This window comes from Podarcis pityusensis, assembly GCF_964106645.2.
Source record: "Podarcis pityusensis genome assembly, chromosome: 3".
In the NCBI taxonomy this organism is placed as follows: Eukaryota; Metazoa; Chordata; class Lepidosauria; order Squamata; family Lacertidae; genus Podarcis; species Podarcis pityusensis.
Window position 1 is genome coordinate 79,349,959 of NC_138026.1, and position 27,619 is coordinate 79,377,577.

At 39.1% G+C, this 27,619-nt stretch overlaps 1 protein-coding gene and 1 long non-coding RNA gene across 10 annotated transcripts in view; one reads left to right on the forward strand and one right to left on the reverse strand.

The window, feature by feature from the left end:
• CEP170 (centrosomal protein 170) overlaps positions 1–27,619 on the reverse strand; it is a 71,235-nt gene that overhangs the window by 20,616 nt on the left and 23,000 nt on the right. For 7 of the 9 annotated variants that reach the window (XM_080997625.1, XM_080997623.1, XM_080997619.1 and 4 more), the window contains 4 exons: positions 26,392–26,526; positions 18,567–19,037; positions 15,462–16,099; positions 5,163–5,312 (listed from right to left, as the gene is read on the reverse strand). In XM_080997625.1, the coding sequence (XP_080853751.1) occupies positions 5,163–5,312; positions 15,462–16,099; positions 18,567–19,037; positions 26,392–26,526 (1,394 nt within the window). The remainder of the gene's footprint in view (positions 1–5,162; positions 5,313–15,461; positions 16,100–18,566; positions 19,038–26,391; positions 26,527–27,619) is intronic. The other 2 variants (XM_080997624.1, XM_080997622.1) reach the window with 2 other exon arrangements.
• On the forward strand, positions 2,356–8,945 carry LOC308472701. Its single transcript, XR_013983643.1, has 3 exons — positions 2,356–2,708; positions 6,240–6,291; positions 8,811–8,945. It is a non-coding gene; the product is annotated as an uncharacterized lncRNA (long non-coding RNA).

Consider the following 27,619-nt stretch of genomic DNA (forward strand, 5'->3'; position numbering starts at 1 on the left):
CTGGTGGGTGGTTGATATTTATCAGGATTGCAGCAGCCACAGAGAAGAGATTCTTAACCCTTTCCTTCCCTGTGGTCCCAATCTGAATCTGCTATTTGCACTGGAAGAAAATTACTCCATTAGCAGCCGCGAGTGCCAAGTTTGGCCTAAGGATAACGAATACGGGGCTCTTATACAACAATATTCATGGTTCAGGGGAAAGAGTTTAAAAGAAATTTCTCAAACTTTATGAATCTGTACTATCCTACAGATTAAATTTAGTCTGTGGATGGTCTCAAATTCATCTTTGTCACTGCAGGCCCAGGTAGCCTCTTTAGCAGTTTAGACCCTGCATGACAGAAAAAAGTTATCCTGTCCCTGGTAATGTCTAGAACTGACTATTGGTAACATTTTGTAAATGGTCTGCCTTTGAAAACTGTTTGGAAAATGCCCCTGGCGCAGAATGCAGCTTCCAGGTTACTGACTGTCACTGGTTGTTTTTAAACATACCACATCAATACTTACAGAACTTCACTGGCTGCCAGTTCACTTATTTTTTTAAAAATCATTTTTTTGTTAAGAGATTTTTTGTGTTTCTGAACCCAATTCAAAGATCTGGCGTTTGCTTTTAAAGTTCTATGTGGCTTGAGGTCCAGCTACCTGAAAAAACTCTTATTCCTCTGTCAACCAATCTGTGAATTGAGGAAACCTCTCCTAACAGAAGCCTCAACATGAAAGGCAACTAGAGAGAGGTCCTTTAGGATTGTGACACTTGGTTCCTAGAACTCCCTCTCAAGAGACAAATATTATCATAATTTTGGTGCCAGGCAAATATGTCGTTATTTATTCAGTCCTTTGCTTACACCGTTGCCTTAATATACTGTTATCTGAACCTTGTATTTTATTCAACTGCAGTAAATCACCCAGGAAACAACACCTAAGGATAGTATACAAATCCTTCACAAGTAAACAAACATAGCAGGTTGATTGTAGGTGACATTCTCAGGGTCAGCTAATAGATACATAATTGTCATAAAATTGACTTGCATGCATTCATATGGGAAGAAAATATGCATGAACTCAAAGCCCCTGAATTTCTGTTAACTAAAAAAAAGGTCAAAAGGGCTGTTTCAACTGTGATTGTTTTTAACCAGGTAACTAACTACCAATTCACAGACTAGTTTCTTCATGTGATCATAGCCAGTTTGTTAAATTCTGTGGCACTGCTGTATGTATAAGTAGCCTCCAATATATTGTTAATTTCTAAATAAAACTGATCCAAATTTCAGTGCACTTATTTCCTATACCAAAGTAATTACATCACCATAAAATGAGTATTGTCACAGACACAGAGATGTGAGATTCTGTAATATCTTATTTTATATTATAGGAATACTTTCCAATACAGTGGTGCCCCGCAAGACGAATGCCTCGCAAGACGGAAAACCCGCTAGACGAAAGGGTTTTCCGTTTTTCAATGCGCTTCGCAGGACGAATTTCCCTATGGGCTTGCTTCGCAAGACGAAAATGTCTTGCGAGTCTTGAGATTTTTTTTTCGCTCCCCCCCCCCTTTTCTAAGCTGCTAAGCCTTTAATAGCCTTTTAGCAGCTAAGCCGCTAAGCCTTTAATAGCCGCTAAACCGCTAATAGCGCTAATCCGCTAAGCGGGTTGCTTCGCAAGACGAAAAAACCGCTAGAGGAAGATACTCGCGGAACGGATTAATTTCGTCTTGCGAGGCACCACTGTATAGTCTCCTTTGGAAAAAACAGAATTACTCATCAAATATTCCCAGCAGTCTCAATGGGACTACTCCAAGGTAAGCTGTTTAAGGATGATAAACTGACTGGATTTTGGATTCTATTGAAGTTCATGTCACCCCTTTCTCACTGTTCAATCTCGCCTTGAACCTGTTGCGCAATAAACTTGGATCTTCTGCAGTTTGCTCCTGTCTCCGGCTGAGCTCATTTTTCTTCCGCAGGGACCCGCGGACTTAGTCCGACGAGCTGGGTGGCAGAGTAGCCCCGCACCCAGATTTTACCGTAACACTATCCTTGTTTGTTCCCATAGCTGCTTATTCCACATTTATATTCCCACCCTTACAAGCCATGTTTTTCATTATACAGTTCTCAAAATGAAAGGGATAGGAAATCACAAAAATAAATGATTAAACAATAAGACAGGTGTTTTTAAAATATAAAATAATTCCTTGAAAGGATAATCCTGCAAAATATTTTTGCATCTTTGAAATATTAAAAGGGGGGGGGAGAGAGAAAGAGTAATGAAACTTGAAAAATCTGAGATTTCTCACTATCTTAATGCAAAGGAAGCTTAGTCAAAAACCACCAGTAAAGGATTAACTGTTACAATATACCTTTAGACAATGTCAGCAATAAAATAAAATACTTTAACTTCTCAGAAGTTTAATTCCACACATGATTTCCCTTATTCACCTTCTGAAGTTCTTCCAGGAGCCTAACCTAAAGCTCTCTCAATTGTTGGTAGTATTCAAATTATAGGACATATAGAATATGTATGCATTGGTTGCTATGGGTATGTTATGGCGTCACTTGCTACAGATTCTACAAGACAGGAACATTCTTTCTAAACCCTACTGAGAAAACCTCAAGACATGTTTTTATTTGGTATTCAAAACCATGGTACTTTTAAGTAATACCTCAATGGAATAGCTTGTCTCTGGAGGCAAAATTGAGGAATGGTAAAATATTCAGGTAATTTGATTTGCTGGGGCAAAATGGTGAAAGTTTCAGGGGTGATCAATATATTGCCCATGAACTGCACATAGGTCTTAAACCACCTTTAGAGCATTCCCAGTAACTCCAGCTTTCATTTCAACACAAAAAGCTTGTAGCTGTTCCTTGTTGCACTGATAAATTCTGGAATGTTGAAAACAGGATGTCCCAATATTAAGGGTTCAGAAACAATGAAACAAGCCCAAATAATTATAGAAAGTCTCTTTCAAGGCTTGACTCAGAGGAAACAGTTCCTGAATAGTAATACTTGTCATGGGCAAATGCATACTGGCATCTGCTATGTTCTTGACAATGTTGCATAAATTTTACTATTCATCAAAATATGATTTTTTTCTTAGCCTCCTCTCGTGACATATTTGTGAGAAAGTTGCCTGCCTTAGAGTCAATATAATATAGATAGTATATCAACTTCTCAGGCCATCACCTCCATCACAGTTCCTTTAGTTTTCTCTAAAACCCACATTCCAACTAAAACTCACAGAATACGGGTTGTTCTATATAAAATGACTATTTACCCAGCTCTGGGATGGGCAGCAGTTGTAGCCCATCATAGCTTCCCCTTTTCCCCCTGTGGAGCAAAAAGCCTCTTGGTATCGGCCAGTCATTGGGTCCTGCCCTAGCAGGGCACTATGAATGGCGGGATAGCCCACCAATGTCAAATTTGAACTGCCCAATGAGGGGCAGGCACAGGGGCAGAGCCTGGGTGCGGACTGGAGTGCAGAAATCTTTGCTCCGGTCCACCAGCCAGGAATAAAAGCCTCCTGAGCCGAGTCTTGCAGCTCAGTCAGCCAAAGAGCATAAAATATACTTTTGCTTCAGAATGCAAAGTAAGATGTTTAGAGACTTGCAGTATAACATTTGCTTATTTTCAGTTTTTCCATTCTATAACAATGAGATAACTTTATAAAATGGTGTTCACAGTGTTCTTGAAAATGGATTTTAGTAAAACACCATGCGGGTCAAAATGTGATTTGGAAACAGTGGCATGATCAGACTTTGTCTACTTGGCACTGAGATTGCCCACTTAACAGTATAGTACCATATTATAGTGTAATAATAAAAGTTTTGAATAGTGATGAATGGCATGGCTGAAAATTCTTTTCTGTGGTTCCTCCCTCTCAGGCCCCTCCCCTAAACACCATACTTCAGATTAATAGTGCCACTTCAAGATACATTGCAAATCCCTCATTTTAATTTTCTGCTATCTGTCAATGACCTTGACTCACTTAATAACTATGATTTTTTTAAAGAAAAAACCCCACAAAATATTAAGATACTGCTTGGAGTTTTCAATATAAATCTTATACAATATATCATCTTATATAAATCATATAAGATTGAATATGGGTATTAAGGTTGCATACTCACATTTAAAGCACACACCCCCTCAAGAATCCTTGGATCTGTTGTTTACCCCTCACAGCACTACAGTTCCCAGGATTCTCTTTTTGGGGGAGGTGGGGATGTACTTTAAATGCATAATGCATAAACAGCCAAAGAAACAGAACAGATGCTGCTTTACAACAGTTCTAGAAAAGAAAGTATTAGAAGGAAATTCAGCTCCAGGTGACAGAAATAACTGTATATAAGAAAGGTAAAAAATAAGGATTAGTAGAAGAATAGTGTAATTTCTTCCCATAATTAAGCTTATGGAATGATGTCACTATGCATAGCAAACTCAGGTTAACAGTTACACATTTTAACTTGGATGTTTTTATCACCCCTTTCCCTTCATGTTCAGTTGAAACATACAGATGCTTATTGCATTTGCTGCTCTCTGTAGTTCAATCTATGGTTGCAGGAGTCTTTTTTGGTGTAAGAAAGTTTGGCTTTACTGTCATTCCTTAGACCTCCTTCGTGAACCTCTAAAATATTACTAGACACTATCAAAAGTTGACACAGAGGTTTATTATAGACTTAAAATGCTATGCTGATTCCTGGGCACGATGGCAATGCCTTTGCAAAAGCAGTGATCCATGAACTTTCCATCTGGAAAGATCAACGTCTTTCCATCTGCACTCACAGTCTGCATATCCTTTTCCTTGCATAATTGCAAATTTCAGAACTTTTCTTGACCAACACCTGAATATACTATAGCTAACAATGCAGCAACTCTAGTATTTATCTTTTCTTTAGTTGCTTGTGCCATATCAGCACAGTGGCATACATAAATGAAATGCTGCACAGAAGAGCATGCTATGTAGTATGTGCAAAGGTCGCAAGTGGCCATGGTTTTGCAGAGAAGAGAGATAAGCTCTAACAAAGAAATCAGAGATACAATAATTTAAAAATTAGTTCATATTCTCTAAGGAAGCTTTGCTTGCTAGCTACTTAATACTGACTATATTAAGGTCCTCTCCTTTGTTGGTAGAGTAGAAAAAAGAAGATGACCCATCAAAAATTGAATTCTACCTCTGTGTCAAGAAATCCAGTTGTACTCAGTGGTCTTTTTTCTTCCAGCACTACTGTAGCAGAATTTATAGCCCAATCTTTTACTAAATCTTTCTGGCTCTCGTTGATAACAGGCCTATTATAATCCTGGCTGTCATCCACTCCAAAAACCTGAAAATAAAACAAATAATCACACACATTAACTGAAAGCCTTCCCAATTAAATTAAATTTGAATGTATGGGTGGTCCTCTAACAAATCAGTTAGCCAGTTAAAAAAAGAACAGAAACTTGAATAGCTTGTTGTGAAGTGTAAATCTTGCCAACAATTTGCTATTAAAAATAGAGTTTTGCAAGCAGAACTGATATGTTCCAGTTCTAGGGAAGGTTCAAGTAAGTTAACTATTCTTATTTTTCTAATGTTAGACTAATATAAAAAGAAGAGGGATGACCTAACTGTAAAAATAAAATAACTTCAAAATACTCTTTGAGGATTTTTCAAGCTTTTAATTTGTATATAAAGCTATGTTTATGCATTATTTGCTAGCATCATGTGGATTATAAAGATCTCACTGGGTTTAAGAAAAATGTAGTCAGTCTTGAGATATCTCCTCAATGTGCACAGTTACATATCAATTTACTTGTGTTCCCTTAAAACGTGGTTAAGTGTGTGCGTGCCTGCCTGAATGCAACAGGCAAAAACAGCCCCCAGCAAGGAAGCTACCATCAAGAGAAAACAATTACGCAAAAATCAATGGTAATTGACAAGAAGGGGACATCAGTCTTACTAGTAAAGCGAGTATGAGGTGATGGTGAAGACAGCTGCAGATTCCTTCTGCACTATGAGGAAAGATATTAAAATACTTAAATTCTTTAATTCTATTGCAGAAACTAAAATGTGCCATCAGCACCCACAGTAGACAAACATTACTCCTTAACACAGCCTCCAACTAATACCACATATTATTATATTAACTCTACTTTGTACTTATTAATAAAGTTCCCACCCTCTTCTCTTCCTTTTCTGCTGACTGATCTACAACAGAGTTTACAACATCAGCTGAGTATACCATTTACCTATTTCTGTGTTTCTGTCATAGTACCGGCTACCTTGTCCAACTTCCTCTACTCCACGGCGGGCTAGGGACAAAGGTAAGAGCTGTTTCCTAGTTCTGCTGGATCTCTCAGCAGCATTTGATACAATCGACCATGACATCCTTCTGCACCGTCTAGGGGGCACTGTTATACAATGGTTCCGCTCCTTCCTCCTGGGCCATGCCCAGAAAGTGGGGGGGGGGGATGAGTGTTCAGACCCCTGTGCCCTCACTTGTGGGGTCCCTCAGGGTTCTGTCCTCTCCCCCATGCTTTTTAACATCTACATGAAGCCGCTGGAGGAGATCATCAGGGGGTTTGGGCTGGGTGTCCATCAATATGCGGATGATACCCAGCTCTACCTCTCTTTTAAATTGGAACCAGTGAAGGCAGTGAAGGTCCTGTGTGAGTGCCTGGAGGCGGTTGGAGGATGGATGGTAGCTAATGGATTGAGGTTGAATCCTGACAAGACAGAAGTACTGTTCTTGGGGGACAGGGGGCGGGCTGGTGTGGAGGACTCCCTGGTCCTGAATGGGGTAACTGTACCCCTGAAGGACCAGGTGCGCAGCCTGGGAGCCATTTTGGACTCACAGCTGTCCATGGAGGCGCAGGTCAATTCTGTGTCCAGGGCAGCTGTCTACTAGCTCCATCTGATACGCAGGCTAAGACCCTACCTGCCCGTGGACTGTCTCGTCAGAGTGGTGCATGCTCTAGTTATTTCCCGCTTGGACTACTGCAATACGCTCTACGTGGGGCTACCTTTGAAGGTGACCCGGAAACTTCAACTAATCCAGAATGCGGCAGCTAGACTGGTGACTGGGGGAGGCTGCCGAGACCATATAACAGCAGTCCTGAAAGACCTACATTTGGCTCCCAGTACGTTTCCGAGCACAATTCAAAGTGTTGGTGTTGACCTTTAATGCCCTAAATGGCCTTGGCCCAGTATACCTGAAGTAGCATCTCCACCCCCATTATTCTGCCCAGACACTGAGTCCAGCGCCGAGGGCCTTCTGGCGGTTCCCTCACTGTGAGAAGCAAAGACAGGGAATAAGGCAGAGGGCCTTCTCGGTAGTGGCGCCTGCCCTGTGGAACGCCCTGCCACCAGATGGCAAAGAGCTAAACAACAACCTGACATTTAGAAGACATCTGAAGGCAGCCCTGTTTAGGGAAGTTTTTAATGTGTGACATTTTAATGTATTTTTAATCTTTGTTGGAAGCTGCCCAGAATGGCTGGGGAAACCCAGCCAGATGGGCGGGGTACAAATAATAATAATAATAACAATTTCCAAATTCTACTTACCTTTAAAGCTCTATTCATATGCTATCCATGCATAGAAGATGCACGTACATAACAAACTAGGGCCATGCTTCCTGCCACTGAGGTGTGCAGCTACAGCATGTGATGCTGGAAGGAGCATGCAACATGACCCCCCCATGTGTTGAATCCATGTCTGAGTAAGGCTCAATTGTCTCCATTAACTCATTCCTTCTTGTTGATGTTCTTCTTTCAGTTAAGCAGACTTCATCTCTCTGCTTATTTACCACCAGATAGGAGAATGCCCCTCCTACATTTTATTTCCCCCCTCAAGATATTTTCAGAGCCACCACAGAGTTTTTCTGGGTCATTTGACCAGCATGACTAAACCGCTACTGGCGCACGGAGGACTGTGACGAGTGCCAGAGCGCACAGAAACGCCATTTACCTTCCAGCCACAGCAGTACCTATGTATCTACTTGCACTGGCATGCTTTCGAACTGCTAGTTGGCAGGAGCTGGGACAGAGCAATGGGAGCTCACCCCATCACAGTGATTTGAACCGGTAACCTGCCAATCAGCAAGCCCAAAAGGCTAGAGCCAACACCCCAATCTTAGATAATACTTTCTACAGAAGTACAAATAACAAAATAACCTTTGTTATAATGGATTCAATGATTTCTTAAATAAGGATTTCAGGCTGTATCCACCGCTGTTCATGCATGAGCAGAAGAGATTTCCACTCATGCAGTGGGACTTCACAGTCGTCTCTCTCTCTCCGCCCCTTTACACAATTTGCTCTGCAGGGCTGAGGGGTTATCCAGAGTAGATCAGGGTAGTGCATGCAGGAGGGTGAGGAAGGTGAAGTTCCATTTTGTGAACTGAGAAGGCCATCTTATGAGTCCTAGTACTCCTGGCATTCTCTGGTGATGGCACAACAGAAAGGGCCTCCCAGACAGATCGAGTCTTTGGCAGAAAAGCAGAGGGAGAAGCACTCTTTCATGATGATGCTAAAAATTAAAATGCATGGGATATATACTACTCAACCTTTTCACACAAATGTTTGACCAACCTGCAGTAACAATGAAAATGTTATTTTCAATCTGTTTTGTCTCTGAAAAAATCAGCACATCAACATGTCTAAATAAGATAAAAAGGAAAATTAACACTATGGTGTGGGCTTCCAATAGCTGCTTAAGCCAGTACAAGGAGCTTGGGTATCCCAGTGGATTTTCTTTCTGTGGTTGTGTAACAATGTTTTACTTTATTGACAGCCAACTCCCTACCCCACCCCCAATATCACAGACTGCTTTTAGATCTTACAGGTTTCAGAAGAAGCTTACCAGATGCTATGAGGCTCTCTGAGAAAAACTCTGCCCTGGGATTAATGAAACTTGTTACATTTGGATCCTGACCACCATTTTAAAGTGATATTTAACATACTGAAATAAATTATTTGTCTACAGACAAGTGCCATTAAACATTTAAGAAAAAGCAAAAGGGTACATGTTATTGAAGACTATTTTGGGAAAGATTCCTGAATACGTTAAAGGTGAACACAAATAATCTACTCTCTGTTTTTATAATTGTATAGTCTATTGTTGTTACTTGCCTTGGGACCTTATGGTGAAGGACAGGCAAGAAATCTTAAGCATACATACATACATACATACGTACATACTAACTACAATGGCCTGAGCAAACCATCTTCATTTATTCCAATCAGCTTCACTGAAGATCAATTTGAAAAATTCACACATTTAAACATTTGGAAGTTGCATAAATTATTTTCTCTAATGTATACTTTCTGAATTATAAAGTTATATGTATATGGGTATACAGTTCTCAGAAAAGATCCAGGTAAGAACACCTTGCATACTGTGATCTGGTCCCAAGAAACTACACCAAAAGTCAAAAAGCCAAAGGGTGACTTAGACTTCAGTTTCAAAATATGTTTGCCATGTGACACAGGGGCAGGTATACTGTTCGTGCAAAAGTGGCCACTGTCAAAAGCAGTTTGACATGGCATGGGGGATCAGTTATTTAAAACAAAAAAAGTCAAAAATTCTACTTTGCGTAGCCCTCTCTGAACATGCCCCAAGTAGCTCCTTGAATTGCAGATTAAGTTTTCTTTTCGTTGTCTGGCAAAAGTAGTGGTAGTAAACTAGGCTGAAACAAACCAAAACAATCAATTGCTCAGGTCACAACCCTACACACACTTACTTGGAAGTTATATTATTGAAATATAATATAATTCTGATATAAATTTAAGATTGGGGTACCACTGATTCAAGTAATTTGATACAGACCTGGCAGAAGTCCGTCATCAGCCAGATCAAATTGCCTCAGGACTCTCAATTTAGCAAGCCTTTAGAAAATATGAAATTTCAACACTCACCTTCAGAACCTGCATGAGCCTTAGCATTGTAAACAAATGCACAACAGTGATGATGCAGCAGTCCTAACACTATTTCAAGAATTCCAACAGGTCTTCTAACCCCAAAACCTATAAATCATTGCAAATAGTCTGCTCTGTTCTTCCACCACCAGTCATTCATCCTCTCTTGCTCATGATTACTATTTCTTGCCTCCACCTCAGCAATATTATTGTGCTATGCCAGCTGAAAGTGTGCTGCCTAAGTCCTATTCTGAACAGGAGGTAATGGCAACTGTTGTGTGACTCACATATGTGTTGCTGCCTTTTAAGCCTTCTGGGGGAAAATTTGCTCCCTTCTATTTATTTTTGTAGCTCATGCCTCAGTGTTCTCCTGGGCATGCCTGATTATCTTCTTTGAGTGTGGGTGGTCTGGTTTTGGCTCCAATCCAGTTGCTACAACTTAGTATCAGAAGGGGTGATACATAACATCTAGATCTTTTTATATTGTTTTAATTCAACTAGTGTTTAATTACCTTTTAATGAATATCCTTTCTATGTTTTAGCATTTTCTATTTTATCTGTGTCATTGTATTTTTATCTGTACCTCACCTTGCAAAAAAAGGTGGGGTGCAAATAAATATAATAATAACAACAATAACAACATCTAGAAGCCAGTTTCAGAAGGCAAATGGCTGCACTACTGTAAGACTAGAGAATTTTAAAAGTTTAAAAATGTTAAGTTTTATTGTGGATTACTTCCTTTCTGTGACCAATGCAAGAATAAGCCCATGCACCTAGGGTTGCCACATGGAAAATGGAGCAAGCTTGTTTTCTTCCACTCTTGAAACTAGAACCAATGGATTCAATTTACAAGAAAGAAGATTCCAATGAAACATAAGGAAGAACTTTCTGACAGTAAGAGCTGTTCCACATCGGAAGGGCTCCCTCAGGAAGTGGTGGGTTCTTTTCCCTTGGAGGTTTTTAAGCAGAGGTTGGATCTGTCATGTATGCTTAAGTTGAGGCTCCTGCATTAAAGGGAGTTGGGGTAGACGAACCTCAGGATCCCTTCCAACTCTACAAATCTATGATTTCATGATCTGGTGGCCTCCCACCACATTGTGCAATCCTCTTCTAGTTTTGTTTGAGAGTAGGTCACACTCCTAAAAACACATCAAACTAACAAGTTATTTGGAGGGACCACAGCATGTACTTATGTTCTGTGAAGCAGGTGATAATGCCAAGGAAAGTGACCTAGAACTGCAGGATGAATTTAGGGTGCAGACCAGACAAGTGCAGTGAGGTCTGTGTTCTTTCAACCAGAAATCTCTCTCCATCCAGCACAGTTTCCTTCACCTGTCATAAGCACAACTAGACAAACCAATAGGAATCTGGTAAGTGAAACTTGTAGGGAGACTGTAAAACACAGCTGAATCTAGGCTTTCAGCTTGCCACTCTCCTACTTGCTTAAGACAGGCAATAACTGCCCCCCAGGCAAGCAGCCAAGTGAAAACTGCACTTGCTTTTCTTCCACCAGCAGAGCAGTTTTTTGCTGCAAAGGCAAATGCTGCATTCATATCTCTCTAATTCTTCTGCTCTCTGGATGCTGAATAGAGAAAACAAAGGGAGAGCCACAAATACATCCCACAGCATTACACTTAGTTTTCTTATCTGGGTAAATGCAACAGCACAGTGCCTGCATGCACCTCCTCACTGTTGGCATTAAAGACAACAAAGACAAAGAGAGTATAATGTTGTGCTGCTGCAGTTGGAGAAAAACAGTGACTAAGTACCAACCACCAGTGGGAACTCTCTACTGTATTGTTCAACTCTTCTATTTCTGTCACCCACGTACAGATGGTATCCCCATCATCTTAAAATGTATATTTTAACTTTAAATATGGTTTTTCTTTAAAAAATCTCAATGACCTCTTAAAATGATCAAGTATAAACATTTCTACCCCATATTTTGTTTAATATCATTTCAAAAGTATTTCTGGGAACTATCCAAGGTCTTCACACCAGGATCAACATTTGAAAATCAGTCACATACTATATGTTATGGGGATGGGTGATCACTTCTGTTTCAGATAGTAAGTTATAATAGTTGCTTGTTACTTTCCCTTTTCACTGAGGACACAAAACACACACTTCATATCAATTGAGAACTGCAAAGAACACACTTTCAACATGCCACATTTTGTTATTGTTAAAATAATCTATTATGATGATGGTGAATTCCCAGTGTTATTTCTCCTATGTAATAAACTCCTCAATTGAATGAAAATTACTGTAGAAGTGCACCTGACCCCACAATCTTGGGGCAGCAACTTGCTTTGTTGTTTGGTTCAAATACAATGCATGTTTCATTTATATATCAGTACCAGCTGAGCATGGTGCATTCATTATTCACATTGTTATGTACTGAATTAACTTGAAAAGAATTGGGCTCCAACTTTATACGAATTGTATCACGAACAGCAGAAATTTAAAATGCATATGCATCATTTTCTTGACCTTTAACATGCTATTTATTCATTATTTCAACTTTTATGCTGCCTTCTCATATAAATATATAAAAAGCAGCATGCAGTAAAGTAACATGTAATTAAGAATTACTCATCTGTTGAGAAATCATTAAAAATCACATGTTCATACACTTTTACATAAAATAGCCAGAATACACAAATCTTTCAATCCAACACAATCAATTGAGCCAATGTTTCCCACAAAGTGAAACATTCCTCTTGTATTTCCTGTTATCTGCAGTAGTAAGAATTTATTCAGTTTCTCCAAGAGTGAATAATGGATATTTTATTTGGCATGATTCATTCCTGAAGCAACTGGTTCAAGTTTTGATCCAAAATAGGATACTGATGTGTTGAGTAATTTTAAAACAAAACAAAATATCTAGAGATCAAATGAAGTTCCTTTTCTTTGAAACGAAAAGAGGAGCCCATTTTCCTAGTCCTAAATCTGCTCACTTTGAAAATGAAAGTAGCATGGAAGTTACTTAATAAAAGTTAAGTAAATTGAACTGCAGTGGTACCTCGGGTTACAGAAGCTTCAGGTTACGCATTTTCGGGTTGCGCACCGTGCCGAACCCAGAAGTACCGGAAAGGGTTACTTCCAGGTTTTGGCGCTCGCGCATGCGCAGAAGCGCCTAACTGTGTCCCGCACATGCGCAGACGTGGCGCTGCAGGTTGCAAACGTGCCTCCCGCACGGATCACATTCACAAACCCGAGGTTCCACTGTACTGAATTAAAAAGATACAGAAAAACCTACAATTTAAAATCAATAAAAGAAACTGGATGCTTATTTAAAAGATATTTGCCATCTGAAATTTCAGTTAGATTATGCATCTCTTAAATTAAGTAACCTGGTTTAAAAAGGAAATGTGAATCAAATGTCAACATTTTAATAATAACATTTTAACTATAGCTAAATTTGCCTGTTATACCAAGCCATAGTTTAGCAGAACACCCATGAACTGGAGGAGGCCTGAGCGAGCCTTAGGCTCATGTGCTCCCCTCTCCTCCTACCATGTGGCTGGAAGCAGCAGTTCAGAAGCTTTTGCTTTTAATTAGCCATCAAACTATTACTAACATCATCTATAGCTGGTTTCAAACAACCCAATTTCAAACTGGTTTCTGAAGCTGGCTTGTTTAAACGAATTCTACAATACATAATTGGTGTAAACCAACATTCTAGATCTGGCTGACACAGCAAGCTATGGTTAACCAAAAGCGGGACTGAAATGTTCTGGACTCCTCCTCCCAACTGTGAAGAAAGGAGGAAACAAGGGAACCAGAAGAGGGGTCGAGTATGTTGCAGCTGTCATAATAAATTACAGTTTAGTATGACATACAAGCATGACCTTTGCCTGCATTTTGATGTAAAATTCTGAACCAAAACGTATCTGATTTGAGGTCAAGCATCATACTGGGTGGGGAGCACAGGCTTAGAGACCGAATGCTGCCCTCTGGTCCTCTCCATCTGGCCCCTGGGACTCTCCCCATGTCATGTCTGGCCTCCTTTGTAGGCCACACAGACCCTCCTTGGGCAACTGGCCCTGATCCACATCTCCCATGCTGCTGCATGACTGGAATATGTCATTAACTGTGATGATGCCTCTTGCCTGCATGGATGAAGGCTAAAGAGAGTATATGGAAAGGCGTGTGAAGAAACTTTTGACTTCTGCATGGCTGGGATTTAGTCCACTGTACATGATGCTGAAAAACAACAAAGCTGCTATGACTAATAAGTTCCAACCCTGGCTTCCAAATGTTCAAGGCTCTTAGGCTTCAGGTAAATGATCCTGCTTAGTATCCTTACTATGTTCAGAGAAAGCTAAAGAGAAATCCTTCACCATTTCTACCCTAAGCAGATATACAGAAAGGACAAGCACCAGAAGGTTTGGTTTATGCTTTGGGGGCTAAGATAAAGTCTACTGTGCTGTAAGCCAACTCAATAAAGAAGTCTAGAATGTAAGAATGTAGGAACATAAGAAGCGCCTACTAGATCAGGCCAATGGGCCATCTAGTCTAGCATACTGTTCCTACAGTGTCTAACCAGATGTCCATGGGAGGCATGCAAGAAGGAGCTAAGCTCAACCACTCTCTGCCCACCTTTAATTCTCAGCAACAGGTATTCAGAGGCTTACTGCCTCTGACAGTGGAGGTGGAACATATCTACTAAGAATTAAGTCCTATTAGGATTAGAATTGGTGTCTAAATGGTTATAGGAATTATAGCATGCATGTTTAGGAAACTTTCTCACTAAATTATTTTTTATATATTCCTTGGGTTGCATCCAAATTTGGGAACCATGGGGATCTGCTTTTGCTAAAGGAAGGGGAATGGTCTTTTTTTGTGTGTGTTTTGGCTATTTCCTTCTTCTCCTTGCATCCCCCTGTAAATCTACTGTGGGTGGTCAGTGACCCTTGGTAGCAGCACAAGTGGTGGCCCTGCCAGTGGGCTGCAGAGGGTCAATATGGCCAACGCTCACAGCGCTAGTAGTCTCTTGTACCGTTGTTCATTGTGTATGTGAGGTCATCCATGGCTATCAAAAGGAGAGCTAGTTCAGTAAAGTTGCCAGGGAAAGAAAATAACACCAGGAGAGAAACTTCTGGAGGATGGCAGACTTCCTATCTCTGCTTTAAATGGATATACTTGACCAAATTATTACGGTTCTTTTTTTAAAGGGTGAGAGAAGAATCTTGCTAAACATTAGTGCTGAACTTTAATAGTTGCTTAAAAGTTTGTTTTATTACAAACTTGATACAAGACAGGTGGATTATCGGGCAACATAATCCTTGCTTCATTCTTTTCCCTGTATAGCCGTCAACATGGTTGGAAAATAGAAAAATCTGTTTAACACATAGTTTGTATGTACTCAAGAAGTAGGTTCAAAATACCCTTTTGCTGCCTAGTACATAGCTTGCAATGAGGGATAAAATACTACGAGTTCAAAATGTGGCTTGAAAAATAATATATTTTTAAAAACACCCTGATTTATTAGAATAATTGTAGTTACTAGGACCCCACCATAAACACCATGGATTGGGGTTTTAATAATGGCACTCTTATTTAAATTGCTTACCTTATCAATCATCTTGCGAGCTTCTACTTCCTCAGCATTGGGGTTTTCCAGTTCAATAGTGTAAGTACCTTTATCACTTTGGTCATCCTCCTCCTTTTCAACAGCCACCGAAACGACTGGGCTTTTAATCTTTTTCTCCATGTCCTCAGTTGTACTTGGTCTATTCCCAAGACTTCCAGAACTTCTCAATAATGCAGTTTGTAAGAAAGGCAGTGCAGCAGAAGGCTCTTCTGACTTTTGCTTCAGAAGTTTTGCATGTACTGCTCTTTGTTGGGCGGAGCTATTCTGGGAAGGTGGTAAACTGCCTTTGGAGTCGCCTGATGCAGGTCTCGCTTTTTCAGTTCTTGTAGGGGGTGCCGGAGAAGATGTTTCAGGGAGCAGAACTCCCACGTTTTGAGAAAAGGAATAAGATCTCCTCTTCCGGGAATGGCCTTCATCAAAAAACTCGATCATAAAAGCAGTCTGACTAACAGTTGGCTGGTCTGAATGTTTCTCTGTGTCCTGGGATTTTGTGTGCAATTTTTTCTGCTCAGCATAATGATGCCTTAACTGTTCTTCAAGTGCTGCCCGTCTACTGTAATGCCTGTGTGCTCCGGCATTTTCTGAATCGCTCTGTGTCCCATCGTCATGTTTATTTCCTGCAAAGACAAAACAAAACATAGAAATCTAGCTCTACATGAGCAGCAGTAATGCGGAAAGAACCTCCGAAAGTTAAGTGAATACAGAGACAATATTTGCTTTTCTGTTAGAAGCTCAACTGTCTGTTAGTAACAAGCTCTGCAAGCTTCCCATAGCAACAACAGACACATTCAGACTTGCCATGCACAATGGAGTCTTTTGCCAGCTAATCAGTGAGGGAGATGCATTTGAATTGTCTTATTCAGAAAACAGTCAGTTCCCAATCATGCTGGATGATGAAATGCGAATGTGCTACAACAGCTATACCAAAATTAGCAGATCAGTATGCCTTCTAAACTGTATTAGTACCTAGCTACAAATAACTCAGGAGCCAGAAAACAAACCTTTGCTTCTAAACATATTCCATGAAGGGTAGAAAGTAAAACAGGAGGTAACAACTGTACAGTTGCCACTATCAGTGGAAAGCTTTTGGCAAAAGCTTAGGTTTGGAACATTAGAGTTGTTTTCCCAGAATAATTTTCCAGTTAGTTATCAGTGTGGTTTCCGGAATACAATTCTTTATTAGCAGCAATAAACAATTATGGTTTTTCCCCATATAACGAATGGAGGTGGAGCAAAATAGGGCAGATTTAGACTTTTAAAAGAACCCTTTTATGACTGCAGCTCTGTACCCACTTATCTGGGAGTAAGTCCCTTTCAACTCAATGGGGCTTAATTCTAAGGAACCATATTTAGGATTGTGAGATGCCTAGAGAAAAAGTTCTAGGTGAACACTGAATATTTGAAAGTAAAGGAAGTTTGAATGTACCGGTATACAAAATCAAACATTGTAAGAAAATATATATTTAAAGAGATTAACAAGGTCTTACTATAGTTATACAAACAACAGAATGTCTCAAGGTATGTCCACATAATTTCTGGTCTGTGCAGTGCTGCACCAATTCCTGTCCCTGCTGGGCTACCTCAGCACACCAAAGGCATACTTGGGATTTGGCTATTGTACAGCCTTCATTCATAACCATTCCTAGCCAGAAAACACAAGCCCTTTGTAGCCTGCTTTTGACCAAGAACTGTTGTGCCAGGTTTGATCTGCTGCAAGCAGCCATTACACAGCCTTTTGTCCATGCAATTAGTTATCTGGAAGCTCATGCTAGAGATGGTCGAAAATGGCTGTGGACTGCACTGCTAATCTTCAGTATAGTTAACTGGTGCAATATATTTATGAGTATAGCAGTTACAAACTGAGAAAATCAAAAAGCCCGGAATTGTAGTTAGATACAAAGATGCTCAATTTACAAAGTACGATAAGAAGGTAGTCCATCTTCAGAACACTGCGATCTTCCTGGGATATGGGCTCTTCAACCTGCTGTTCTAAATTTATATTTAGTAGTAGAATAAATGCTGATTATGGAAATTGCACTAAAATTGGCTTGAGAATTCATTAAAACATGCTAATGGTATCTTATGCAAATTTTGCTCCTAAAGAGCAACCTTCTTTTAATGCATAATATGCAGAATTACTTACAGGATACCATTTAAAGTTTTGAGTTAATTAGTTACAGTTCTGGAAGAATTTTCAAATAAGAGTTCTAACTTATATGAATTAGTTACAGCATTCTATTTTACATTGAGTGTGCCAGAGTAAGTTCCTTAATAGAAGAAATAAAAACACGTTTCAGCTGAAATAATTTAAAATATATACTTATTTGTGAGTGTGTATACTATGTATTACCATTACAGACTAAATATCACTCATAAGATCAGGCAAACCATCCTGAGAGATTTGTATGAAGTATAATAATATAACTGCCAGTCAGTAGGAAGATGTGGGTGAGGAATAAAGTGAAATGATGTTTTAAAAATATGAGATGTAAAGGACTTTGATTTAGTAAGGGTAATCTGAAAAGCAAACCAAAGGAAAGTTTTTCAGTCAAACTTAATTCACTGAGCTGATAAAAAGGAATCAGAAAATTAGAAAACAATTTAAACCTGTTAAAATTATTAAGTTGAAGTCTATGACCTATATTCACCAGCTTTATAAAGCTTGATGAAATGTTCATCTGCATTTTTCTTATGTCTGCCCAAAACCCATTTTAAGCAGCTTGATTCCCCCCCCCCCACTTCAACCATTCGCCACTTATTGAACATTAAACTTTATTGAAAAGAGATGCTTGAACATGGATGCATTTTTAATCTTTTGTGAATACAATATTAGCAAGTTTGCTTTGGTATTTGTGTTTTGTAAATGTACCAATGCTATAACATCACAAGCTTTGAATAAAAAGGTACAATTTGGGGGGGGGGGTGTCCTGGCAGAATTGGTTGTCACTTGATGCTTTGTCTAAAACATTCTGGTCTGTAAGAATTCTAACAGAGTGTAGTAAATGTGTACAGTTCCAGTTAGCATACTTACGGCTGAATATTCAAGACAAAGGAAATAAATACAGCTGAAATTATTTGTTTTACCTTTCAGTCTCTTCAAGTAGACTGGAACATCACTCTTAATACTTTTTGAATCTTCCTCTGTTGATTCCCAGATCATTGTTGGGGGATTGTTTTGTGCTAACCAGTTTGCCACTTTGCTCTCCGGGGCCATCATCACAGTTTGAAGCCCAGGAAGATCCTGGGCACCAGAAGGAGAAGGCTTCTTAGATTTGTGGCGCTGATCTGGAGTGAATTTTGTAACATGATCTTTGATGGTTACTTTTCCTGGGGTGCTGTCATCAAATTCAATAGTAAATGAAGCATGCCCTGCCCCTGCTATGTGTGTGTCTTTTGTTGGGATCTCATGAATAGTACCCTTAGGTATTTGGGAATGTTGATGGAATTCCTTTGTAGGGATTTCAAAATAACTTGGCTCCCTACAGAAAGGATAATTTTCTTCTTCACTTGCAGCTGCAGATTGCTCCTCAGCTTGCTTGCCATCTGTGCTGCATCCTATTAAGAAAAACAAAGAAATTGAAATTCTCCAATATTGCAAAAGCCGAGGCTTCAAGGAATTTCAGAGTTCACATAAAAGCCAGGAGACAATTCTTGGGAAGGACATAAGAAGAGCCCTGCCAGATCTGATCAAAGGCCTATTTAGTCCATCATCCTGTCTCCCAGTTGCCTGTGGGAAGCCCACGAGCAATGCAGAAAGACTGAAAAATATAGCTCCAGAATTGCAAGTCTTCTCTGTTGATAGTTCCATATTGAAGACAGGCATGAAAGTACGCACATCTAACCGAAAGAAAGCTCACTAAGAATGCCAAAGAAACAAGTTCATGGGTATCAAAAGATTACACAATTGAATAGAGCCATGGGGAGGGGTAACTTTGTCTTCTTCATCTGCATGAAGTCCTGAAGAGTAAATATGAACTTGGCTTTAATTCAGATTTGAATATATCCCTGTCAATGGAAGCAAATAAGCTAGATTGCAGTGACTCAAGACACTTCTGAAAATCCAATGCCGAAAGTACAGTGCAGGAAAGGAAGATAAAATTAAAATGGAATGTAACGTCTATAAGCAGTAAGAAACATGCAGAAGTTTGTAAATATCTTGCTTTTTGATGGATAAAGAAGCCGGAGAAGAGAGGAACAACGTACATTCTGAATAAATGCTAAATCCAAGCTTTTGTGGAGCTGCTAGCAAAACATTATGCATTCAGCACAATAAGCTTGCTTGCCAAGTATTAGAGATTTGAATGCACCACAAGCAACTGCTGCTGAAGTGAATACTGGTAAGTCGATTCCAATGGTTGAATGGAGCAATATCATTTATTTTTCAAGATGCACATAAAGTAACAAAACAGATAACTTTAAAACACTAACACATTTTAAAGAAATCTACTAACATATTTACTCTGTGGATGAAAATGGTACAGTGTCATGCAAAATGCATTTTAAAATGGGCAGCACAACCAACAGAATATTCACAATGATTTTCAGGAGTCATGTCATTTAATTTTACTATCGTTTCTTTAGAAAGAAGCAGCTAAAAAGCTGGGGCTGTGTTTCATGTTAAAGTGTTAATGAATTCCAGCGCAACATACAGCTGAAGACATTGGGGAATGAATGTTATTGGCAAGGGATCAGAAAACTGGTACACAGTATCCTGTGATCTTCAGCCTCAACAGAAAAGCAGCCGATGAGGTTTACTTTGTTTTACCACAGTGTTAAAATATAAAATGCTTGTCCAATTTTAAAAGATTATTCCAATTAAGATTCACAGTTTTATGCAACATCTGCCAAGACTAAATAAGAACTAGGAAAATTTGCTCTGGAATGCACATTTTTGCTCCACCTTCTGTGTGAAAAGATAGGTTTTTAAATTACTTTTAAACTGTCTATCTTTTCTACGGTAATTACCTTGGTAGAAACCAGTAAAGAGATTTCCTCCGCCTCCCTTGCAATTAAGATCTATAATACATCCACTTAATTAAGCAACAAAAATTGCTCACACAAGAACGCATACATTGGCCCAGATCAAAAAGTGCTCATGTGCAACTTCTCATGCTGCTAGGTGCCTCCTTCCTGCTTCAGCCCACATTTCCATATCCCATATTATTCTGGAGGGTACTATAACATTCAGGAGCAGCTTTACAGGGGACTCAGGTGGAGAATGGGGTTGGAATCCCCTGTTGAACAAGTGACATTCTGCTTTTGTATCTTTGGCTTGAGGCCACTCTATAAAATGTCTTAGATTTTTTTTAGTTATAGCACAAGAGACAAAAGCTACCAGTATACTAACGTTGGTGGGTTAAAAAGTCAACTTCCTCCAATTAGGTTTTTGGACCCTGAATTGATGTTGCTGTTGCTTTGGAGAACTGTGATAAATCACTTCTTAAGAGGGAAGTTGTTAATAGATTTTAAACATCCTTACCTTTTCTAGTAAGCACTGTAGCATGCAAAGAGTTAACAGTTCAAAAATGAGTTCTCTGCCAGGATACTGTGTACTACAATAGTGATGGAAACAAGACAGGCAAGTTGCTTAACTACCATGCAATGCAGAACTGGATGTACATGAAATGAATGGTATCTGTACAAGAATGACAAAATGTGAGCATCTACGGATTCGAAATCAGGAAAGTAGCCGAGGTTTCTGGAGATGAAAAACAGCAAGGTTTTGCTTTCAATGGAAAACAGCACAGTGAAGGAAGCAAGAAATGCTCAGGGCAGAAAGCTGGTAGGGAACAGGAGGATAATAAGAGCAGGTGTTAACAGCAAAGCCAGGAGCTAAGAGCGAAGCTGGGTAAAGTAGTAAGGGGTGGCCTGCAGGGAAGTCCATGGAAGGAAGAACAAAGACAGAACAAGTCTGTTTTGATATGTGATGCTTTCGGAGAAGCAGTTAGGATGGATTCTGAATTGAAGGAAGTAAAAGTGCTTGTTTATATGAAGGAGACGGATTCTGTAGGAGTGGGAGCTAATAGACCAGAAGTACAATGATACTTATCATCTCAACTGTTCTAGGAAGAATTTAATAGCTGGAGATTGAAATATTAGCACTGTGCTTTATCAAATACACTCTGTTACAATATTTTGCTTGGCAGCCAAGTTATTTCCAACTCTGCTATCTTCTTGTAAATTCTTCACTATTAAACAGGCAGCTCAGTGCTCCCAATATTGGGGTGTGTTCATAGTTAAAACCTGTTAAAAGTTTAAAGAATTACAGTGCAATTTACTGTTTAACATGTACAGTTTCATAGAATCTGGCAATCATTAAGAATGCAAGTAACAGAAGCAAAGAAAGCTGTAGTCAAGAACCAAGAAAACCAAATCAAAGAGATCTAGCTGGAAATAAATTATAAAAAGTTTGCAACCAGCAGTTCAATAATTGTTTCACGGGTATTTCTTCCCTGTAACAGATTTTTAACTAGTCAGAATGTTTAAATGGAGATTTGTTTCAGAGCTCTCTGGATAACCACGAGAAACAAGAAATATATAAATGGCACAGACATATAAGCATAATTAATTAAGCATGTTTTGCTGTTGGTTTTTGTTTTGTTTTGTTTTGTTTTATTAACCACCAGTACTTCTAAGTTCAAAAGTACCCCTAAAGTGTGTTTGCAACTCCCCATACCCAAGTCAATTAGAAAATGTGTTTTGATAGAAAGTTAATAGCATAAGTGAACCTACAATAAAAAGCTGCTATGTAGACTGCTCTCATTCAGGATTCCTGCCAACCAGCCATGCTCTCTCCTATGATATTACATGTGTTCCTCATTTCCCCGATAATCAGTCAGTATTTGACGCACAATAAGCATATTCAATCCTCACTCCACTGTATGCAATTTTTCTCCAAAAGCAGGGTTGTGGTTTTAGATGAGCATTTTTATACATCTGCAGATCCTTGGATTGCACTGAGCTGATACCGCTTCCTTGTGTATTGATGGTGCCATTTTGGCTACCTAAGGAATGGCACAATTATATATGATGAAATTTTACAAATGTGTGCTGGGGGTGCATTGTCACTGTTCCTCAAACATTTAAAGTGATGATATAAAGCTAGCAAATCTACTCAGTTAAAACATCATTAATCTATAAGGTAGTACAGTGGTACCTCTGGTTACGAACTTAATTCGTTCCAGAGGTCCGTTCTTAAGCTGAAACCGCGCTTATCCTGAGGTGCACTTTTGCTAATGGGGTTTCCCGCTGTGCGCGTGCCTCTGGCATGTGATTTCTGTTCACATCCTGGTGCAAAGTTTGCAACCAGGAGCAGCTACTTCCGGGTAGCGGAGCTTGTAACCTGAAGCATTCGTAACCAGAAGTGTTTGTAACCAGAGGTACCACTGTATTTCTTTCATGGGGAAAATAGTAGTTTGATATCCGAGATATACTTTCACAAAGAACAAAAAAGGATTTTGCTATAAAGACTGAACATTTTAACAACTAGTAAAAATGGCTCAAGCGGGCATACAAGGGGAGACAATCAAATTTCAGATACACATTTAAATCTGGAAATCTTTGTTCACAATCCCTCTTATACTTCCTATTAAAGAAGCTTGAGCCTTTCAGAAAAGTCTGATATTTATAAATAATGCGTTACAGATTATAATCTAGCTCCAGTTTCAATGCACCAAAATGAAGAACAGTATATTAGCCTCAAAGGTCACAGACTTTTGTTTGCAACTCTCCAAATAAGGTAGGTACAATTAAAAATGGATTGCTCAGTAGATTGATTTTGTTTCAAAACCACAGTCTAGTCAGCCATACTTGGGACTGGAAAAGACTTTTCCTTTGAATTAATACCCTAGATTGCATGCAATGGTCATTTCATGGACAGCATGGAGGACTGCAGTAGGATCAGCGTAAATGGGGTGCCACAGCTTGCACCAATGAGAGCACTTTTCATTAAGACAAAGCTACCATTGGATACAACCCACTGAATTTTCTTGTGTTGCTTATCATGCAGTGTCTGTTTTTCCCCTGCAAGAAAATCCAGTTACTATTATTCAATATTTATCCCAGTCTGAAACTAATATCAATCTGAAAAATGTGCTGTAGGCTTTGGAAGGAGAATCCATTCCAAGAAGTGACTAATGCAACAGATAACTTATATACCTCTTTCATATTCAGGACCATAAATCATACCAATATTCTTTTCTCATCGAACGGAAGGCTTGAATCAGCACAATCCGTTATAAACTTGAGTTTTTGGAATCAACAATAGACTTCAGCACTCTTGGGAGATCAGATCAGAGCACACCATATTGATGTTTATAGAGTACCATATTTAACTGCCAAAGATAATTGAAAGCTTATAGCCTTGAAATAAAGTATGTTACTAAAAAGCTAGAAACATTCAGCACACTGAGGTAGGCATTTATTTTTTGTAAGGATTTATTACAGTAAGATATAAAAAGTAAGGTGACAAATAAGAGTAGTAGGTAGTTTTAAATAGTACATTGTATGTGTATCTGCACCATCCTAAATCATGTTTTCTGGATCCATAGTAGAGAAAACAGATCAACATTACCAAAAATACCAAAAGTAAAGTCTATAACACCTGATCTGAGCCCACTGAGGTTTGTTTGCTGGAACATTTTCCATTACAGGTTTCTACTAAGGCTGAAAAACAGTAATACCAAAATAATCTTATTAACTTAAGTCTATAAAGGCTAATTGTATCTAGTTGGCTTAGCAGAAACTAATCTCCTATATCAATCTCCTCATTAAACCATGCCCCATCTGCTATATTATATACGTTCTCTTCAAAATAATACCATTTTTCAGAAGTGCAAAGTGGTGAAGCAGTTTTGGTAAATTGAGTATGCCAGTTCAGGCTTGTTTTAAGTTACTTACAAAAATTATTAACAAACAACCAAGCCCTTAATTTATAAACTAGCTGCTATGAAGTAGACCAAAATCTCACATTGAATGCCATTAAATCTATGCCCAAGAAAATATATTTTCTTATCATATTTATATAGCAAACTGCATGCAAACTCCAATGTAACATTTATGTTTCATGAAGAAATGACAATGAAGGACCGATTACATGTGAAAAACATAACAGTGGAATAAAAATGAAAGTTGATACTGCAGATATATTTGCATATAGATTCCGGCTCATTCCTACTCATGGAACTTTCATCCAAAATGCAAGATAATTTTTCTTACTATTTTTTACATGGAGGAAAAAGACTATGATTATTGACCAGGGTGACATGCACAGCCTCAATTGTCAACAAAAGCTAGCGCTCCTGTTGATGTCTTAAGCTTGTTATGGAATGAAAAGGAAAGCTACTGATGTGATTGCTCCTGAGTGCCTCTCCAATCTGTGGAAACTTGGTACTCAGATGAGCTCCATCCTATGTAATGGGTTGGACAATGGTTGGAGCGCAGGTGGCGCAAGTCCCAGTGTGAATGGAACCAAACACTGATTGGTGATAACTGCACTTGTAGAAACGTAATTATATCATTATTTGCTCATCCCACTTGCAAGGGGTAACCAATGAAACAGAGCAGTGGGCAAGGATATGCTAATATGGTATTGTTTTCCAGCTACATGTTAACTGTGGAAACACCCATAAGCTTGGGCTATGCCAGGGATGGGGAACACATGGCCCTCCAGATGAAATTGGACTCAACTCGATAACTGCTCCAGCTGATATGGCCAAGAGTCCAGGATGAGCTCTGTAGTCCAATAGCATTGAGGTGTGGGGAGTATGGGTGGCATAGGCTCCCACTGCTAGGCTTTGCAATACAATCCTGAATTTTTCTACTCAACAGGACATACTTCTAGGTAAGTGACTATACGATTACAGCCTCCCTAATTCACCAGAAAAGAACTCTATAACTATTTTTTATAGCACAGGTATTTGAAATACTTAACATTAAAAATAAAAATTACAGTAACATGCTATAGAAACTGTAGACAGAAGCCATGCACAGCCAAAATCCAAAATAAAACTATTTTCAGAAAAAGTGCTTTGTTTTCCCAAATATGTAACAAGAGACAAGTCTTTCCAATGCATACATTTTATTCACATACACTTTTCATTGCATAGATTTAGTAGTCTATATCCATAACCATTTTCATTACTTAAATGTCTACTACCAAGTGGCTAATATTGTAAAATCAACTGGTTTGTAAAAAATGTTTGGGTCACATCAAAAGTATACAAATGGAATTTGATTGAGCACTCTCTCAATTCACTGGAGTATCTGAAAGGTACAAAAGCCAGTGGCTCAATTCCATCTTTGGCACATTAGTTCATGACAATATAATTCCTAGAGGAAACATTTCATATCTTTTAAGTTTTGTACAACACAAAAAAATACACTGAATCAGAACAGCTCTTGGGAACAGACAAAACTTGTTTTCACTGAGAAACTGGCTTTATAGTTCCTAGGTTGCAATCTTATACATATTTTCCTGGGAGTAAGTCAGTGGGACTTACTTCTGAGCTGACATGCATTGTTAATTTCCCCTAGATAAGTGAATGGCTGTCATTAACTCCTATGGAGGGGAAAAAACAAATCTATGACATTTGATATGACTGGCACATTGTGACCAAAACCTGCCACCCGGCCATTGCCACTGACTGATCCAGCCTCCACTGAAAGATGCCAATATGTACACAGACACAGGGCCCCACAGTTTAGTGATATTTTCTTCTCCCTCCCACACCAGAATGGCAAGTATTTAGTTAGTTTACATGAATTTTATGCTTGAATTTACTGTAGACATTGTTCTCTTACCATTATTTTCTTAGGCATGTGGACTGACTTAGAATATATACCAGGCCTACCAGATGTGAAATGGAGGTGGGGAAAAGCTACAAATGGATCTGTTTATAAATAACCTTACCTAAAACTCCAGTTTCTTGTATTTTCTCCTCAGGTTTACTATCAGATTTGTAACCATTCTGTTCTTCAGCTTCATCCTCACCCCACCATGATGGTTGCCCATATAATGGTGTGCCCCGAGGCATGGCAGAAAGATCTATATAAACAAACAAAATAGATTATTCATTTGGAGCAGCAAGAGTGACACTATGAAAAAATGGTAAAGAATAGAATATGGATTGTGGCTAATGTTCTGTTTACACTGCTTCCCAAACCAGGATGCAGAGTACACGGGAGCGTGTAAACAGCCTAAGCTATCTACATTCTGGATAAAATGTGCTAACATATTGCTTGCCTAGCTGCTCACACACATTTAACTGAGATGTGCTCGTTTCCTTGAGGGGCAGACGGAGCTCATCAACCTGGAATCCTTCTAGGAGAAGGAGAATTCGGATCCTAAACCTCCACTTCCTTGTGGGATATTTTGTGGGATTATTTTAGGGAGTAAAACCTACACAAATCCGGAGTGGAGTCCGGTTGGATTGTCCCTTGAATGCCTGTTTCCAACAACTCCTGCAGCCAATTGGTGCCAAACATATTGCTCTGCTTTCCTTTGGGCCACATCAGTGAGGCTGAGAGGGAGGTCTTCTTGTCCAGCCAGCCGAGGACCTCCATACACATTGCCCAGGCTTGTGACCTGGGGAGGATACTTTGGTGCTGCTATTGCAGCGGTTTGACTTAACCCTTAGATGAACACTCCATTGTGTATCCAGACAGGTGGATGCTAACAAGGAAGGCCCCTTTGCTTCACAATGAATAATTATTTTCCACTTTCCTTCTTTTAATTTTTTTTAATGTCTCCAAATATGCTAGTTTGGCAAAGAAATACTTGTTTTCATAAAAGTAATAAATCATTCACTGGACTTCAAAGCTGCTGCAACAAAATTTCATTTACTTTAAAATGAAAACACATACAATGTAATGTGTCAGATAGCAAAGCCAAGCTGATTTAAGAAATACAAGGGATCTGACAGTTAATTGTAGCTTTTTGTTTCTATTTACACCATAACGGCCAGAAAAGCACACAGTTAAGAGGCAAGTGATATAGAATGAGGAGTTCTTTCCTATTAGGCCACTACACAGAATGGAAATTTCTTTGCAGAACTGCAACAATTAGGTACTATAACAAAGTAAGAGACAATCCTGGCAATTTTTACAATGACATATGAGGCAATTAATGCCCCAACTCC